The sequence below is a fragment of the Drosophila innubila genome (assembly GCF_004354385.1).
Source record: "Drosophila innubila isolate TH190305 chromosome 3R unlocalized genomic scaffold, UK_Dinn_1.0 2_E_3R, whole genome shotgun sequence".
Taxonomy (NCBI): Eukaryota; Metazoa; Arthropoda; class Insecta; order Diptera; family Drosophilidae; genus Drosophila; species Drosophila innubila.
In genome coordinates, this window is record NW_022995380.1 from 29,230,985 (window position 1) to 29,247,134 (window position 16,150).

At 38.4% G+C, this 16,150-nt stretch overlaps 1 protein-coding gene and 3 non-coding genes across 4 annotated transcripts in view; 3 read left to right on the forward strand and 1 right to left on the reverse strand.

Annotated features, from left to right (window-relative positions):
* LOC117789523 (suppressor of lurcher protein 1) overlaps positions 1–15,876 on the forward strand; it is a 28,064-nt gene extending 12,188 nt beyond the window's left edge. Inside the window, exons 3-5 of the mRNA XM_034628555.1 lie at positions 12,771–13,193; positions 15,270–15,471; positions 15,535–15,876. Coding sequence (XP_034484446.1) covers positions 12,771–13,193; positions 15,270–15,471; positions 15,535–15,868 — 959 coding nt within the window. The 3' untranslated portion in view covers positions 15,869–15,876. The remainder of the gene's footprint in view (positions 1–12,770; positions 13,194–15,269; positions 15,472–15,534) is intronic.
* LOC117793072 lies at positions 998–1,192 on the forward strand. The gene has a single exon (XR_004618215.1). It is a non-coding gene; the product is annotated as a U2 spliceosomal RNA (small nuclear RNA).
* Positions 6,262–6,459, forward strand: LOC117793075. Its single transcript, XR_004618218.1, has one exon. It is a non-coding gene; the product is annotated as a U2 spliceosomal RNA (small nuclear RNA).
* Trnag-gcc lies at positions 14,811–14,881 on the reverse strand. The gene has a single exon. It is a non-coding gene; the product is annotated as a tRNA-Gly (tRNA).
* Positions 15,877–16,150: the final 274 nt, after the last annotated feature.

The following is a 16,150-nucleotide window of genomic DNA, read 5'->3' on the forward strand; positions in this document are numbered from 1 at the left end:
CCCAACACCCTCCACATAGTCCCCCACATTTCTAACCGCCCCAAAAACACCTTTGGGTACTATTAAAAATTATTGCAATATTTTTTTAAAATTATTTTTGTATTAAATATACCAAAATTAAATAATTTTTTAAAATGTTGAAATCAAGTTGTGGCTATTCTTTATATAATCTTCAATTGTTCAACACTCCCCACATAAACCACCGAGCTCCAACTTTTCCAACCGCCCCAACAACACCATTGGGCTATTAAAAATTATTGCATTATTTTTTAATTCATTTTTTTTTTGTATCAATTATGCCAAATATAAATTTTTTTTGATATGTTGAAATCAAGTTCTGTTGTTTTTTTGTCTCCGCACCCCCATTTCCCCAACCACCCAGCACCTCCACCCCCAACACCTTTGGATTCTACTTTTATTATTATTTATTACTGTATTATTTATTAAATAAATTAATTTTTGAATCAACTATACTAAAAAAAAATCTTTTTAAATATGTTGAAATCAAGTTCTATCAATCGATTTTTGTGTCTCCACACCCCCCACACCCCCCACACCCCCAACCCTACGACACCATCATCCCCCAACACCGTTGGATAATATTATTTATTTTTCCATTATATAAAAAAGCATTTATATTTTGTAACAAATACAACAATACTAAACAACTTTATTTATACGTTAAAACCACTTTCCGGAAACCGGTTTTTGCGGTCGCCGACCTATACCACCCAGGCCCCCACCGACCCCCCTAACACCCCATTAAATATTAACTTATTGTTATTGTTATCAATTGTAATTAATTTAAAAGATTCTATTATTAAATGTTTCGTGAAATATCGATATGTTGCGATAGTTGGCATGACGCGTTTCCCAACACTATGTATGGTATGGCGTGTTTTGGAGCACTGTTTTGTTTCTCATGTTGCGTCCGACCAATTCTCAACTAGTTCTAGCTCCCCATTAATGTAGTGGGGCTCGTTTTTCTGTAAAAGTTATCGCTTCTCGGCCTTTTGGCTAAGATCAAAGTGTAGTATCTGTTCTTATCAGCTTAACATCTGATAGTTTCTCCATTGGAGAACAACAAATGTTAAACTGATTTTTGGAAATAGACGGAGTGCTAGGAGCTTGCTCCACCTCTGTCGCGGGTTGGCCCGGTATTGCAGTACCGCCGGGATTCGGCCCAACTAAATAATAAATATAAAACTAGAATTAGTATAGATTTAAATTAAATCTGACTTTCAATTTAATTGGGATTCATACCTAACTTGTGGTATATCGGAGTAGGGGGTCAAGAAAATTGACTGCCACTGTGGAAATCTTCGAACATTCATAACTTTGTTAAAACTCAACCGATTTTCATGCGGAATGTCTTTTTTAAAATGATTTGGTCTCAATACTCACTTTACATTTAAACTTTATTAATTTTGCAAAAAAAAAAAAAAAAAAAAATTTTCCCGACTATTACCTTATACCCTCCCCTTTGACTTTTTCGGAGAGTTTAGTTTTCAAAGATTGTAAATCTTAAATGTCATTTTGTTTATGATTTGGCATTTGAATTTATTTCAAATTGTAACATTATTAATTATATTAATGAGAAAAAATGTAATTATTATTAATGAGAAAAATAAAATGTTTTTCCCATCAGTGGATGTAGCAAAAGTTGTTAAATCTTGATTTTCACTGCTTTGATATATATGTTTAATATGATTGGCTGCTTCTGCTTCAAATAAAAAAAAGAAACCAAAGACGCAGTCGAGATAAAATATTGAAGAAAGATAGCGACAACACCAAAAGTATGACAGGAATAGAGAAAACCATAATCAGATATTGTGGGCGTCAGAGCAAGACAAAGATTTCATAGTAGAGATGGGCACGGGTCATTTTGATTCGTGTCTCGCAAGCGTCTTCCAAAAAAAAAAAAAAAACATTGTTTTATCATTTACGCATCTCTTTTTATCAATATACAACGATATGTTTTTTTCAAACAATTTGACGTACCTATAAAAAGCGTAAGCATGACGACAAAATGCAAATCGCAAAAGTTAAGAACAAAAAAAAATTTTTTTTTTATGAAGACAAGAAAAATTTAAATATTGTTTTATTTTACAAAAAATTATTTATATAGTAAAAATCCAGGGTCTATCATTATAGGGATAATCATTTTAAGTTTTATTATTTAAAAAATCAAAAACTAAATCTCAAGACAAAATCAAAAACTAAAACTAAAGAAATTATTATTATTTTATGAGTTTTATTTTTTTTTGCTCAAAAATAATGATTATTTCTTGAGTTTTATTTTTTGTTTAAAAATTATGATTATTTTATGAGTAAAATAATAGAAATCATAAATTATAATTAAGATTACTCTTGATGAAAAATGTTGGTATATTTCAATTTTTTTATAGTTATTAGAATTGAATGATTTTTAAAATTAAAAAATCTAAATAATCATTATATTTTTTCTGACTCGGGCCTTAAAAAAAAGACCCGTGCCCATCTCTACCTCAAAGTCTGTTTACAAATTGATCTATTAAAGACACAAAAAAAATGAGAGCACTCTCTGAGTACTGCATCATGGCAGCTGCAATCAAAGAACAGCAGATGTTCGACTTCTGCAAGCCGCAATTTTGCTGTTTACTTGGAAAATTACAGTTCTGCCGCCATGAAGACACAAAACCCACCTTAAGATAACCAATAACAACACAGTCGAACAAATGCGACGTGAGAGCAAAAACAGCCGTGCTCTCGCATCGCGAGAGAACAAGCCGCCGATCGTGTTATTTATTGAATACACATACTCTCTCTCTATGCGTGTGTTCAAGGTGAATTTAGTAAACTCACCTTGCGTGTGTCGACTGCGACGCGACGCCGGCAGAATTACATGGTCGAAGTATACAGCAGAAACAGCAAAGAGTCGACTGCGACTTCAGTCGAAATGCAACTTGCGAGACTTGCAGAAGTCGAACTGTCGCTGCTGTTTTACATTTGTCGATTTCAACTGCGAAAACTTTTTTTATTAAACTGTTTTTACTGTTGAAGACTTTCGCTATTAATATATATTTTTGTTAGTTTTAAGTTTTGTATATTTTTTTGTATTGTATTATAAGTATTAATAAAAATTCCATGTGTTCTCGTCCACTTTCAGTTCAAGTATCTATATAAAAAGTCTGACCAACTTTAAGCTGGCATAATTCTATCAAAAATTGAACGATTTTTAAAGGATAACTTTTTTGAAAATGGATTGATCTCTACATTCATTCTGCATTCAAAATTAATTATTTTATAAATAATTTTTTTATTGACATAACTTTTTAAAAAATCGACCGATTTTTAATTGAAATTTAATTTTGATTTTGGTTTGAGCTCTACATTCATTCTGCATACAAATTTAAATATCAAAAAATAAAATTTTTATTGCTTTCTTTTTTTGTTGAGGATGTGTTGAGGATAGAATCGAGATTTGGAATTAATAATTGTTGTGCAGGCACATATTTGATTGAAAATGTTTTGCGACGCATAACTTTATCAAAAAACGATCGGGTTTTAAAATAAATTAAATTTTGATTAAGAATTGGGCTCTACATTTATTTTGCATTAAAATTTATTTAATAAAAAAAATTTTAATATTTTACTGATTCTTGGAGCAGTCAACTCGTGTACTCCTTGCAATGGCGGCGGTTGCGTAAAAAACCAGCGCACCGTGACCGTCGGATGGATCCGCGTCAAGTGCTGGTTGGCTGCCAGGTACACTGAAAAAAAAGACCAAGTTCTAAAATCAAGAACATTCATCTTAAATATTTTGTTCTTAAAATAAGATTATTTTAAGACCAAATTACTAAAACTAAGATTATTAATCTAAAAAATCTTAAAATCTTAATATAAGAATAAGAATCTTAAATTGTTAGGAAAGTATAAATAGGTACTACTTCGTATCAAACAAATGATGGCACCGTGGCGCTCTGGTTAGAGAGGCCGCTTCAGTTGTGAAGCGGTAGGCGGCGGTTCGAATCCCCCTCGTAACAAATTAAAATAACATTTATAAAATTACTAAAACAGAATAAAATATAAATAAATCAAATTTAAAAATAAAAAAAATATGAATATAAAAAAAAATAATTTTCATTTATTTTATTTTTTGATTTTAATTTTAAGAACATTTATTCTTAAAATAAGAACTTGGTCTTATTTAAAATGTTCTTAAAATCAAGATGTGTTCTCTTAATTCAAGAATTTGATGTTCTCGACGCATTTTTTAGACCAAAAATCTTAGTTCTGAGAACAAAATCTTGATTTTAGAACATTTTTTTTATCAGTGTATCTGCCATATTCCCCCTTGATGGCATTGCCCCTAGAGTCCCTGGCCAGGCACATGAGGCACTCATGCTTACCCACGAAGGGGTAAACAAATGTTTTCTTGTTTTAGTTCAAACAACTGCCCCGGAAGACTGAGAGTCTCCCGGGGTGTGTGGGCAGCACGTACACAAAGACTTATGCTAAGACTTATACTAGATGAATAAATAACAAATAGCTGGGCATAGCCGCAGCAGTCAAGTAAACAATAAAATCCCGTGGTGGTTGTCAAGTTGTAGCCTATGGGAGGCTATACTGTCTGGTGCCGGAGACGTGCTCGACGTAGATGTCTCGCGACCAATGCACCGTCTCCGACACGATCAATCTCCTCATCAATGAGGCATAGCTCCTGGACACGTGGAGCAGCTTCAGGACCCTCTCGTTAATCGGGTCCCACGTGCCCAGGGCTCCCACGACAATCGCGTCCACGTGGACCCTGTAGCCCTGCCTTTGAAGCTCCTCAGCTAGAGGGCGGTATTTTTCCGTCTTCGCCGCGTTAGCTGCGTCGAGGGCTCCGGAGCCGTTCTCAAACGGGACCGTGACATCCACGATGATAATTCTTTTTTTGGCCTCATCTCGCCACACGATGTCCGTCTTTCTTCCCTCGTGGAGAGGAGGTGCGGGCATTCTCCCTACAGCGGACCTGGCAGACATCCTGACCATCTCGCATGCGTTCAGGATGTTAACGTGCAAAGACGCTTGCGTCGCGCACACTGCCAGGGAGTCGCTGAGGGAGAATGTTAAGTGTCGCACTAAAGACGAGCCAACGCTGGGGCAGATTGCAGAGTACCTCTCTGGCTCCTTTGAAGGCCCATTTGGGAAGGACAGAGGGGGAAACCCAGGCTTCTGGACGGATGTCAGGAAGGCATCGCGGCGACAGGCGTCGCATCTGGGGCTGGCGTGGACGGCCATTCCAGGCAGTGGGGACCTTGCCCTGGAGTGTCGTGGTAAGGGCTCAAGGCGCGTCAAGATGAGAGCGAGTACTCGCAGCCATGTCATCCGTCTACTAAGACAAGCTGCGCAGTACTCGTACCTCGACGCGTTGACCGCCAAGCCCGACCAGGGTAAGGTCTTCCAGCTGTCTGGAGGTTCGGCAGCCAGCAACGCCTTCGTGAGGGACGGCAAGTTCACTCGCTTCGCCGAATGGCGATTTATTCACAGAGCGAGGCTGGGGGTTCTCCCTGTCAACGGCGCCATCCGCTGGAGGGATGGCGACAAGCGGTGCCGAGTTTGCGGGTATGCGAACGAAACAATCCCGCACGTGTTGTGCCATTGCATGCCGCACTCAGCGGCCATGCAGCTGCGGCACAACGCGATCGCTGCCCGCATCTCGAAGGCCGCGAAGGTCAGGGGAACCCTCAGGGAGAATTGCCGGGTGGAAGGCGTTGCTGGTGAACTGGAAGCTCTGCGACCGGACATCGTGTGGCGGGATGAGGCCACAAGGAAAATCATCATTATAGATGTCACGGTTCCGTTTGAGAACGGCTCCGGAGCCCTCGACGCAGCTAGAGCGGCGAAGGCGGAAAAATACCGCCCTCTAGCTGAGGAGCTTCGGAGGCAGGGCTACAGGGTCCACGTCGACGCAATTGTCGTGGGAGCCCTGGGCACGTGGGACCCTATTAACGAGAGGGTCCTGAAGCTACTCCACGTGTCCAGGAGCTATGCCTCTCTGATGAGGCGATTGATCGTGTCGGAGACGGTGCATTGGTCGCGAGACATCTACGTCGAGCACGTCTCCGGCACTAGACAGTATAGCCTCCCATAGGCACAACTTGACAACCACTACGGGATTTTATTGTTTTTTTATTGACTGCTGCGGCTATGCCCAGCTACTTCTATTTATTCAATTAGTGTAAGTCTTAGCATAGGTCTTTTGTGTACGTGCTGCCCACACACCCCGGGAGACTCTCAGTCTTCCGGGGCAGTTGTCTGAATCAAAGCGAAAAAAAATCTGTTCTTATCAGCTTAACATCTGATAGTTTCTCCATTGGAGAACAACAAATGTTAAACTGATTTTTGGAAATAGACGGAGTGCTAGGAGCTTGCTCCACCTCTGTCGCGGGTTGGCCCGGTATTGCAGTACCGCCGGGATTCGGCCCAACTAAATAATAAATATAAAACTAGAATTAGTATAGATTTAAATTAAATCTGACTTTCAATTTAATTGGGATTCATACCTAACTTGTGGTATATCGGGGGTCAAGAAAATTGACTGCCACTGTGGAAATCTTCGAACATTCATAACTTTGTTAAAACTCAACCGATTTTCATGCGGAATGTCTTTTTTAAAATGATTTGGTCTCAATACTCACTTTACATTTAAACTTTATTAATTTTGCAAAAAAAAAAAAAAAAAAATTTTCCCGACTATTACCTTATACCCTCCCCTTTGACTTTTTCGGAGAGTTTAGTTTTCAAAGATTGTAAATCTTAAATGTCATTTTGTTTATGATTTGGCATTTGAATTTATTTCAAATTGTAACATTATTAATTATATTAATGAGAAAAAATGTAATTATTATTAATGAGAAAAATAAAATGTTTTTTCCCCATCAGTGGATGTAGCAAAAGTTGTTAAATCTTGATTTTCACTGCTTTGATATATATGTTTAATATGATTGGCTGCTTCTGCTTCAAATAAAAAAAGAAACCAAAGACGCAGTCGAGATAAAATATTGAAGAAAGATAGCGACAACACCAAAAGTATGACAGGAATAGAGAAAAACCATAATCAGATATTGTGGGCGTCAGAGCAAGACAAAAGATTTCATAGTAGAGATGGGCACGGGTCATTTTGGGATTCGTGTCTCGCAAGCGTCTTCCAAAAAAAAAAAAAAAAACATTGTTTTATCATTTACGCATCTCTTTTTATCAATATACAACGATATGTTTTTTTCAAACAATTTGACGTACCTATAAAAAGCGTAAGCATGACGACAAAATGCAAATCGCAAAAGTTAAGAACAAAAAAAAATTTTTTTTTTATGAAGACAAGAAAAATTTAAATATTGTTTTATTTTACAAAAAATTATTTATATAGTAAAAATCCAGGGTCTATCATTATAGGGATAATCATTTTAAGTTTTATTATTTAAAAAATCAAAAACTAAATCTCAAGACAAAATCAAAAACTAAAACTAAAGAAATTATTATTATTTTATGAGTTTTATTTTTTTTTGCTCAAAAATAATGATTATTTCTTGAGTTTTATTTTTTGTTTAAAAATTATGATTATTTTATGAGTAAAATAATAGAAATCATAAATTATAATTAAGATTACTCTTGATGAAAAATGTTGGTATATTTCAATTTTTTTATAGTTATTAGAATTGAATGATTTTTAAAATTAAAAAATCTAAATAATCATTATATTTTTTCTGACTCGGGCCTTAAAAAAAAGACCCGTGCCCATCTCTACCTCAAAGTCTGTTTACAAATTGATCTATTAAAGACACAAAAAAAATGAGAGCACTCTCTGAGTACTGCATCATGGCAGCTGCAATCAAAGAACAGCAGATGTTCGACTTCTGCAAGCCGCAATTTTGCTGTTTACTTGGAAAATTACAGTTCTGCCGCCATGAAGACACAAAACCCACCTTAAGATAACCAATAACAACACAGTCGAACAAATGCGACGTGAGAGCAAAAACAGCCGTGCTCTCGCATCGCGAGAGAACAAGCCGCCGATCGTGTTATTTATTGAATACACATACTCTCTCTCTATGCGTGTGTTCAAGGTGAATTTAGTAAACTCACCTTGCGTGTGTCGACTGCGACGCGACGCCGGCAGAATTACATGGTCGAAGTATACAGCAGAAACAGCAAAGAGTCGACTGCGACTTCAGTCGAAATGCAACTTGCGAGACTTGCAGAAGTCGAACTGTCGCTGCTGTTTTACATTTGTCGATTTCAACTGCGAAAACTTTTTTTATTAAACTGTTTTTACTGTTGAAGACTTTCGCTATTAATATATATTTTTGTTAGTTTTAAGTTTTGTATATTTTTTTGTATTGTATTATAAGTATTAATAAAAATTCCATGTGTTCTCGTCCACTTTCAGTTCAAGTATCTATATAAAAAGTCTGACCAACTTTAAGCTGGCATAATTCTATCAAAAATTGAACGATTTTTAAAGGATAACTTTTTTGAAAATGGATTGATCTCTACATTCATTCTGCATTCAAAATTAATTATTTTATAAATAATTTTTTTATTGACATAACTTTTTAAAAAATCGACCGATTTTTAATTGAAATTTAATTTTGATTTTGGTTTGAGCTCTACATTCATTCTGCATACAAATTTAAATATCAAAAATAAAATTTTTTTATTGCTTTCTTTTTTTGTTGAGGATGTGTTGAGGATAGAATCGAGATTTGGAATTAATAATTGTTGTGCAGGCACATATTTGATTGAAAATGTTTTGCGACGCATAACTTTATCAAAAAACGATCGGGTTTTAAAATAAATTAAATTTTGATTAAGAATTGGGCTCTACATTTATTTTGCATTAAAATTTATTTAATAAAAAAAATTTTAATATTTTTACTGATTCTTGGAGCAGTCAACTCGTGTACTCCTTGCAATGGCGGCGGTTGCGTAAAAAACCAGCGCACCGTGACCGTCGGATGGATCCGCGTCAAGTGCTGGTTGGCTGCCAGGTACACTGAAAAAAAAGACCAAGTTCTAAAATCAAGAACATTCATCTTAAATATTTTGTTCTTAAAATAAGATTATTTTAAGACCAAATTACTAAAACTAAGATTATTAATCTAAAAAATCTTAAAATCTTAATATAAGAATAAGAATCTTAAATTGTTAGGAAAGTATAAATAGGTACTACTTCGTATCAAACAAATGATGGCACCGTGGCGCTCTGGTTAGAGAGGCCGCTTCAGTTGTGAAGCGGTAGGCGGCGGTTCGAATCCCCCTCGTAACAAATTAAAATAACATTTATAAAATTACTAAAACAGAATAAAATATAAATAAATCAAATTTAAAAATAAAAAAAATATGAATATAAAAAAAAATAATTTTCATTTATTTTATTTTTTGATTTTAATTTTAAGAACATTTATTCTTAAAATAAGAACTTGGTCTTATTTAAAATGTTCTTAAAATCAAGATGTGTTCTCTTAATTCAAGAATTTGATGTTCTCGACGCATTTTTTAGACCAAAATCTTAGTTCTGAGAACAAAATCTTGATTTTAGAACATTTTTTTTATCAGTGTATCTGCCATATTCCCCCTTGATGGCATTGCCCCTAGAGTCCCTGGCCAGGCACATGAGGCACTCATGCTTACCCACGAAGGGGTAAACAAATGTTTTCTTGTTTTAGTTCAACAACTGCCCCGGAAGACTGAGAGTCTCCCGGGTGTGTGGCAGCACGTACACAAAGACTTATGCTAAGACTTATACTAGATGAATAAATAACAAATAGCTGGGCATAGCCGCAGCAGTCAAGTAAACAATAAAATCCCGTGGTGGTTGTCAAGTTGTAGCCTATGGGAGGCTATACTGTCTGGTGCCGGAGACGTGCTCGACGTAGATGTCTCGCGACCAATGCACCGTCTCCGACACGATCAATCTCCTCATCAATGAGGCATAGCTCCTGGACACGTGGAGCAGCTTCAGGACCCTCTCGTTAATCGGGTCCCACGTGCCCAGGGCTCCCACGACAATCGCGTCCACGTGGACCCTGTAGCCCTGCCTTTGAAGCTCCTCAGCTAGAGGGCGGTATTTTTCCGTCTTCGCCGCGTTAGCTGCGTCGAGGGCTCCGGAGCCGTTCTCAAACGGGACCGTGACATCCACGATGATAATTCTTTTTTTGGCCTCATCTCGCCACACGATGTCCGGTCGCAGAGCTTCCAGTTCGCCAGCAACGCCTTCCACCCGGCAATTCTCCCTGAGGGTTCCCCTGACCTTCGCGGCCTTCGAGATGCGGGCAGCGATCGCGTTGTGCTGAGATCATTCTTATCGCCCTTTTTGTGGACGAGAACGGTGTTCGACTGTTTCCACGACTCAGGTACGGACTTCGCCCGAAGACATGCGTTAAACACGGCGGTGATGATCTTGCAGCCAGGATCCACGCGTTTCACGTCTGAGTAGGTGACTCCGTCTGGGCCAGGCGCAGAATTGTGTGTGCGCTTCAGACGGGAGCTCACCTCCTCAGGCGTGAAAGGCCGCATCAATGCTTCACCGATCACCGCCTCACGTGCCCCATCCCAACTCGGCCACTCAAATGGCTCCACCAGCTCCGAATTTGAGCGACTGTAGACCCCGAGGAAGTACTCGTAGGTGGCCTCCTGGCTCACCTCGCAGTGAGGTGATGGACCAGCCATCACCTGCTGCATCGCTCGGGGTCTCTTCTCCCGATACAACTTTTGTATCGGGGAGGCCTCCTCGTTCCGCCCAAGGGGACGCCTAGCGCCTCCATTGCCGATACCACAGTGAAGCTGGTCCTCTGTCGTCCAGGTCGCACAATGCGCCACTCATCCTCAACAGCTGGGGCAGCGATTTCAGCTGCCGACTCAGGTGTCGTCCGGACGGGTGTCTTCCTCTGAGCTGTCGCCTGCGGCGCCGGCGGCGATTCGGCTGGTGGGGGTGAAGGTAGACGATGGGTCGCTGTATCTGTGGTTGGCGACTGATCGCGCGTCTCACAGGTGTTGGGGGCGGCAACTTGGGGCAGGGGGGACGCGTTTGTCGATCTCCTCCGGTCGACTGTAATGGCCGGCGTCATCGTGGGCGAGCCACCTGATGACTGACTCAGCGTGTTGGTTGTCAGCGTGTTGGTTGTCAGCGTGGTCGCCCCCGATGCGACACTTGGCATTCTCGCTCAGCGAATCTCTGGCAGTGTGCGTCTTTGCACGTTAACATCCTGAACGCATGTGCGATGGTCGGGATGTCTGCCAGGTCCGCTGTACATTCACCTCCTCTCCACGAAGGAAGAAAGACGACTTCAGCGCTCGCCCGCTGAGGCAGACACATCCATTTCTTCACAAGTTTCTTGACGGTTTTGTCGGGGAAGGCCAGCGGGGCCCTTTTGACTAAATCCCTTCTCAGAATGAACTCGAGACGAGGCATGATGAACGTACGCAATGCATCGATTTTCTGCCATTGGGTCAGCAGCGAATCATCGATTTTGTTGGCGTCGACCGAGTCCAGTGGGGCTTGGTCTACGTCCAATCCGATGGGAATGCCCAGGTATTCGTAGGCGTCTCCAGCATCCACTGTCTTGAGAGGCCCCTCTCTCAATCCAATCTGGATCTTGCCGCTTAGATGTAAAGTGACGCACTTCCCCGGGTTGAACTTGAGCCCCGCCTTTCGCGCCGCATATTCAGTCACTCTCTGGAGATGGGCCGTCTCCTCCAGAGACGCCGCCACCAGCACGATGTCATCGACGTATGCCAGCGCCCGATGCATCGTGCCGTGGAGAGCGTATCCTGCCGATTGTTGCTCGATGTCGCGCAGGATACGCTCCATGGCAAAGTTAAACATAATTGGGCTCACCGGACAGCCCTGTTTCACACCGGCGTTGAGAGGGATGGGGTCCGTGTATCCCCAGGTAGTCCGCATCCTTGTCGTGGACCCTTTAGTCATCGACTCAAGTAGCACTTGGGCTGCTCTGGGCATGCCAGCAACTGGATCCTGGATGACCCGGTGGGGAATGGAGCCGAATGCATTGTTTAGATCTTTTTTATTCAATGCGATTTAACAGTGCCTGCAAATAGCCGCCAACGACCCACAGGAAAAAAAAACTTAAAAAGAATAAAAAAAATTGATATTCAAGAATATCTAATTAGGTTAATTTAAACTAGTTAATTAAAAGTCAAGTCGTTATAGTTAAAATAGTCAAGAAAATACAAGAAAGTATTCTAGAAAGATACGAAAAACACATACGGTCGCCAGATATATCTATTATACTTTACGCAATATTAGCTATAGCAATTCATTTTGATCTATTTTTCTTAACTAATGTAATGCCCTCTGATCCCGGGGTGCGTCTTTATTATTCCGTTTAAATTTAAAATAAGTTAAGAGCTAATAAAAACAAGCTTAAAATCAGATATAACTGGATTTGGACGAAGTTTAAGGCGTACTCCATCTCTGCTGTGGTTTGGCCCGGTGTTGTAGTACCGCCGGGCTTCGGCCCAACTGTGTAGTAATCAATAACTAGAAATAGTTAAAAAAAAATTTTAAATCTACCTCCTATTAAAATAATCCGTTTACAATTTGTAGGATGTAAGAGAAGTGGGTTGAAAAAATTATATTTTAGTACGACTATTTTACATATTGTGTTTTAATTAGAGATGAAGTTCTTGAAACCGACGAACACTTTATTTCTATAGCCTGAGCCCGTTCCGACCCGAAATAAGATTTTTGAGCTCTAAATTAATTATGTATGTATATTTTTCAGAGCACTGCAGACATGTATACGATTCGCGCGTTAACAAGTCTGGCATCTTCGAATCGAATCAGCTGTTGAGCTCGTTTATCGGTGCATCGATAAATAAAAATGTCGACTCGGCAGTTGTCGTGCAGTGCCGTTATGAATTTGAAGCGCAAAAGCCAGAACGAATTCAAATTCGCTTTCATGACTTCAATATTCCAACGGAACGGGAGAATTCCAGTCTGTGTGTGGAGCAGGATGCGTTGCACGTGCTGGAAGAGGTCAGGGGTAAATACGATACTCAGGAACTGTTATGCGGCGCCTTTTTGCCCAAACCTTTGATGTCCAGCGACCAACGCCTGCAATTGCAATTTGTGGGCAGGTATCCGCCCAAGATGACCAACAAGGTGCAGTACTACGGATTTCGTGCAGAGTACAAGTTTCTCACAAGTAAGTAACGAGTAATTTTCAGTTTTCTAAATCCGGAAATCATACGTTATTTTCAACATAAAAAAAAAATTGAATGCAAATATATTTTGACAGTTTTGCCCTTGCAACTGGCTCCGCATCTTTTTTTCCTCTCCTTTTTCCCATTCTTTTTCTTCCTCTTCCTTCCTAACCTCACTTTGAACGCAAGAAAAGTTTTTGTCATGGCAATTTCCACGTTTTGTGGGCGGCTAAATTAGAATCCACGCGACCACTTTTGGTAACCTAAACCTGAAAAATATTATGTATATATATATATATTTTGAGCCGGAAGGTTTGTTTTAAGTAGAATTATTATTTCGGTTCGATTAGACTATATAATATTTAAGTTCAAAAAAATTGTAATTTTTAGAGCAAAGTAAAATTTGTATTTAAAAAAAAATTGAATTTTATCAAAATTTAGAAAATAAAAAAAGTCATTTGCATCGCATGATAATCAAATTTTTGGCATCTGTAACATTGGTATATTTTTGTTGGTTGATATTGACGGCTTACTTTGATTTGGATTGTGAGGAACGAAGTGAGTTTTAATATTTTCATATTGCTCTCGTTCTGGAGCAGCTCTACTTTGAAGAGATTAGTGGGAGTATTTGTGGTATTACCAATGACGTTTTTGACACATATTGGAGTAATTCCTATGTTTAGTAATTCGTTATGAATGTAGTCCGTTGGTAACGGTAGAGGTACTTTCAATTGTAATGTTTTCCATTGTGTCTGGTCCTTCGTTTTCTTTATCTTCTTTATTGGGTGTGTTATTAATTTCTTTGACAGGTATTTTGTTGCTGTTTCCAGCAGGAGCATCTTGATCTTTTATGTCATTGGTTTTATTATTGTTTTGTGTTGAAATTAATTTGTTACCCGCTTTAGTGGGGGTATTTTGATCATTATTGCTGTTGTTGCTGTTCTTATCTTGTATGCTTTCCGGAGGGACGGCTGAATTACAATCTGACTTTTCTTGGTTTTTTATCGTCAGTTCAGTTGGAGTTTTATTCAATTTGGCTTTTTTGGCCTCATATTCATCAAAGAATTTGGTTGTGAGTTCTGCATTTTTTCTGAGTTTCTGCCCAAAATGACCAACAAGGTGCAGTACTACGGATTTCGTGCAGAGTACAAGTTTCTCACAAGTAAGTCAGGAGTAATTTTCAGTTGTCTAAATCCGGGATTAAAGCGTTATTTTTAACTTAAAAAAAAAAAAAAATTGAATATATTATAATATATTTTGACAGTTTTGCCCTTGCAACTGGCTCCGCAAGGTTCTATCTTTTTTTCCTCACCTTCTCTCCCATTCTTTTTCTTCCTCTTCCTTCCTAACCTTACTTTGAACGCAAGAAACGTTTTTGTCATGGCAATTTCCACGTTTTGTGGGCGGCCAAATTGGAATTCACGCGACCACGTGTGGTAAAATTATATATCTATATATATTTTGAGCCGGAAGGTTTGTTTCAAGTAGAATTATTATTTCGTTTCGATTAGACGACTTAAAGTTTAAGTTTAAAAAATTGTAATTTTTAGACCAAAGTAAATTTTTTATTTTAAAAAAATCGAATTTTATCAAAATGTAGAAAATAAAAAAAGTGATTTTGCATCGGCCGGGAATCGAACCCGGGCCGCCCGCGTGGCAGGCGAGCATTCTACCACTGAACCACCGATGCTTGTCTAACTTAGTCTCAAGGTTATTTATTGTTTTCTGATTTTTATTTAAAGTATCAAATAGTTAGCCTATAGAAGAAATGCATAAAACGTATGTAGTTATTATTGGATTTCGCGGTTTGTGTTATCACTAAGCAAATTTTTGTTTTATGAAATGAAAACTATAGGTTGTTTGCTTAGTGGTATTTAACATATAAAAAGTTCGGTTGAGAATTGGTTTGCAGCTTTGTTTGTAAATTTTACTGTAAAATTAGGGTCAAATTATTTCATTTATTTCTAAATAAGGAAATAAAATATATGCGATTCTTATTCATTTCTTTAATGTTTTTGGATTTGTTTTTTTTTTTAAATCGTTTCCTAATTTGAAACAATAAATCTTGTTTTATGCAGACTTTGGTATCACGTCGGGAGTGCAACAGGGAGAAGAATGTACATTTATTTACAACAGCAGCGAACGGATTAGCGGCTTATTTCATTCTCCCAACTTTCCCGGATATTATCTAGAGAATGTTGTATGCAATTATTACTTTTACGGTTACGATGAGCGCATAGTTCTGCGTTTTACATACTTTGATGTAGAAGGCATTGGCACGTAAGTTCCCATGGGATATATTATTAATTATTTAAATAATAGTAACAATTCTTGGCTTCTCAGTTGTGACCACCAAACTGCCAGTGATTATGTGGAGTTCTCAAATTTCATGACCACCGATCGCAAGTACAGTCGTCATTGTGGAAAGTTGTCCGACTTCGAAGTGCGTTCCGACAGACATTTCTTTCGTGTCACCTTTTATTCCAATGATCGTTTTGTGGCCAATGGATTTCGAGCTTTATATACATTTGAATCGATTATTTCGGAAAGTTCTGGTGTCAATTTGGACTTGGGGGATAATGTTTCCATGCAGAGCTACGTGGGCAACGGATCACCAGATATGCTTATCCTTAATAATATTATTTTGATTATAATAGCTGCAGTCCACGCAATATAATAATAAAAACTGAGAGCAAAAGTTAAAATAAAGTTAAAAATTCCGAGTTACATTTATTAATTATGTTTAATATTTTTATAAAGGTCAAGAACAATAAGTATTTATGACTAAATGATTTCATTTTTGTTAGAATTTTGTTAAGTCTTGAATATTTTTATATTTAAATTAAATAATACAAATTCACTCATAGATGAGAGAATGAATGCATTTATTTAATCTGATTTCGAATTAAAATTGTGTTATCGGTAATCTTATTGCTAAATTAAAAAATTGTGCATAAAT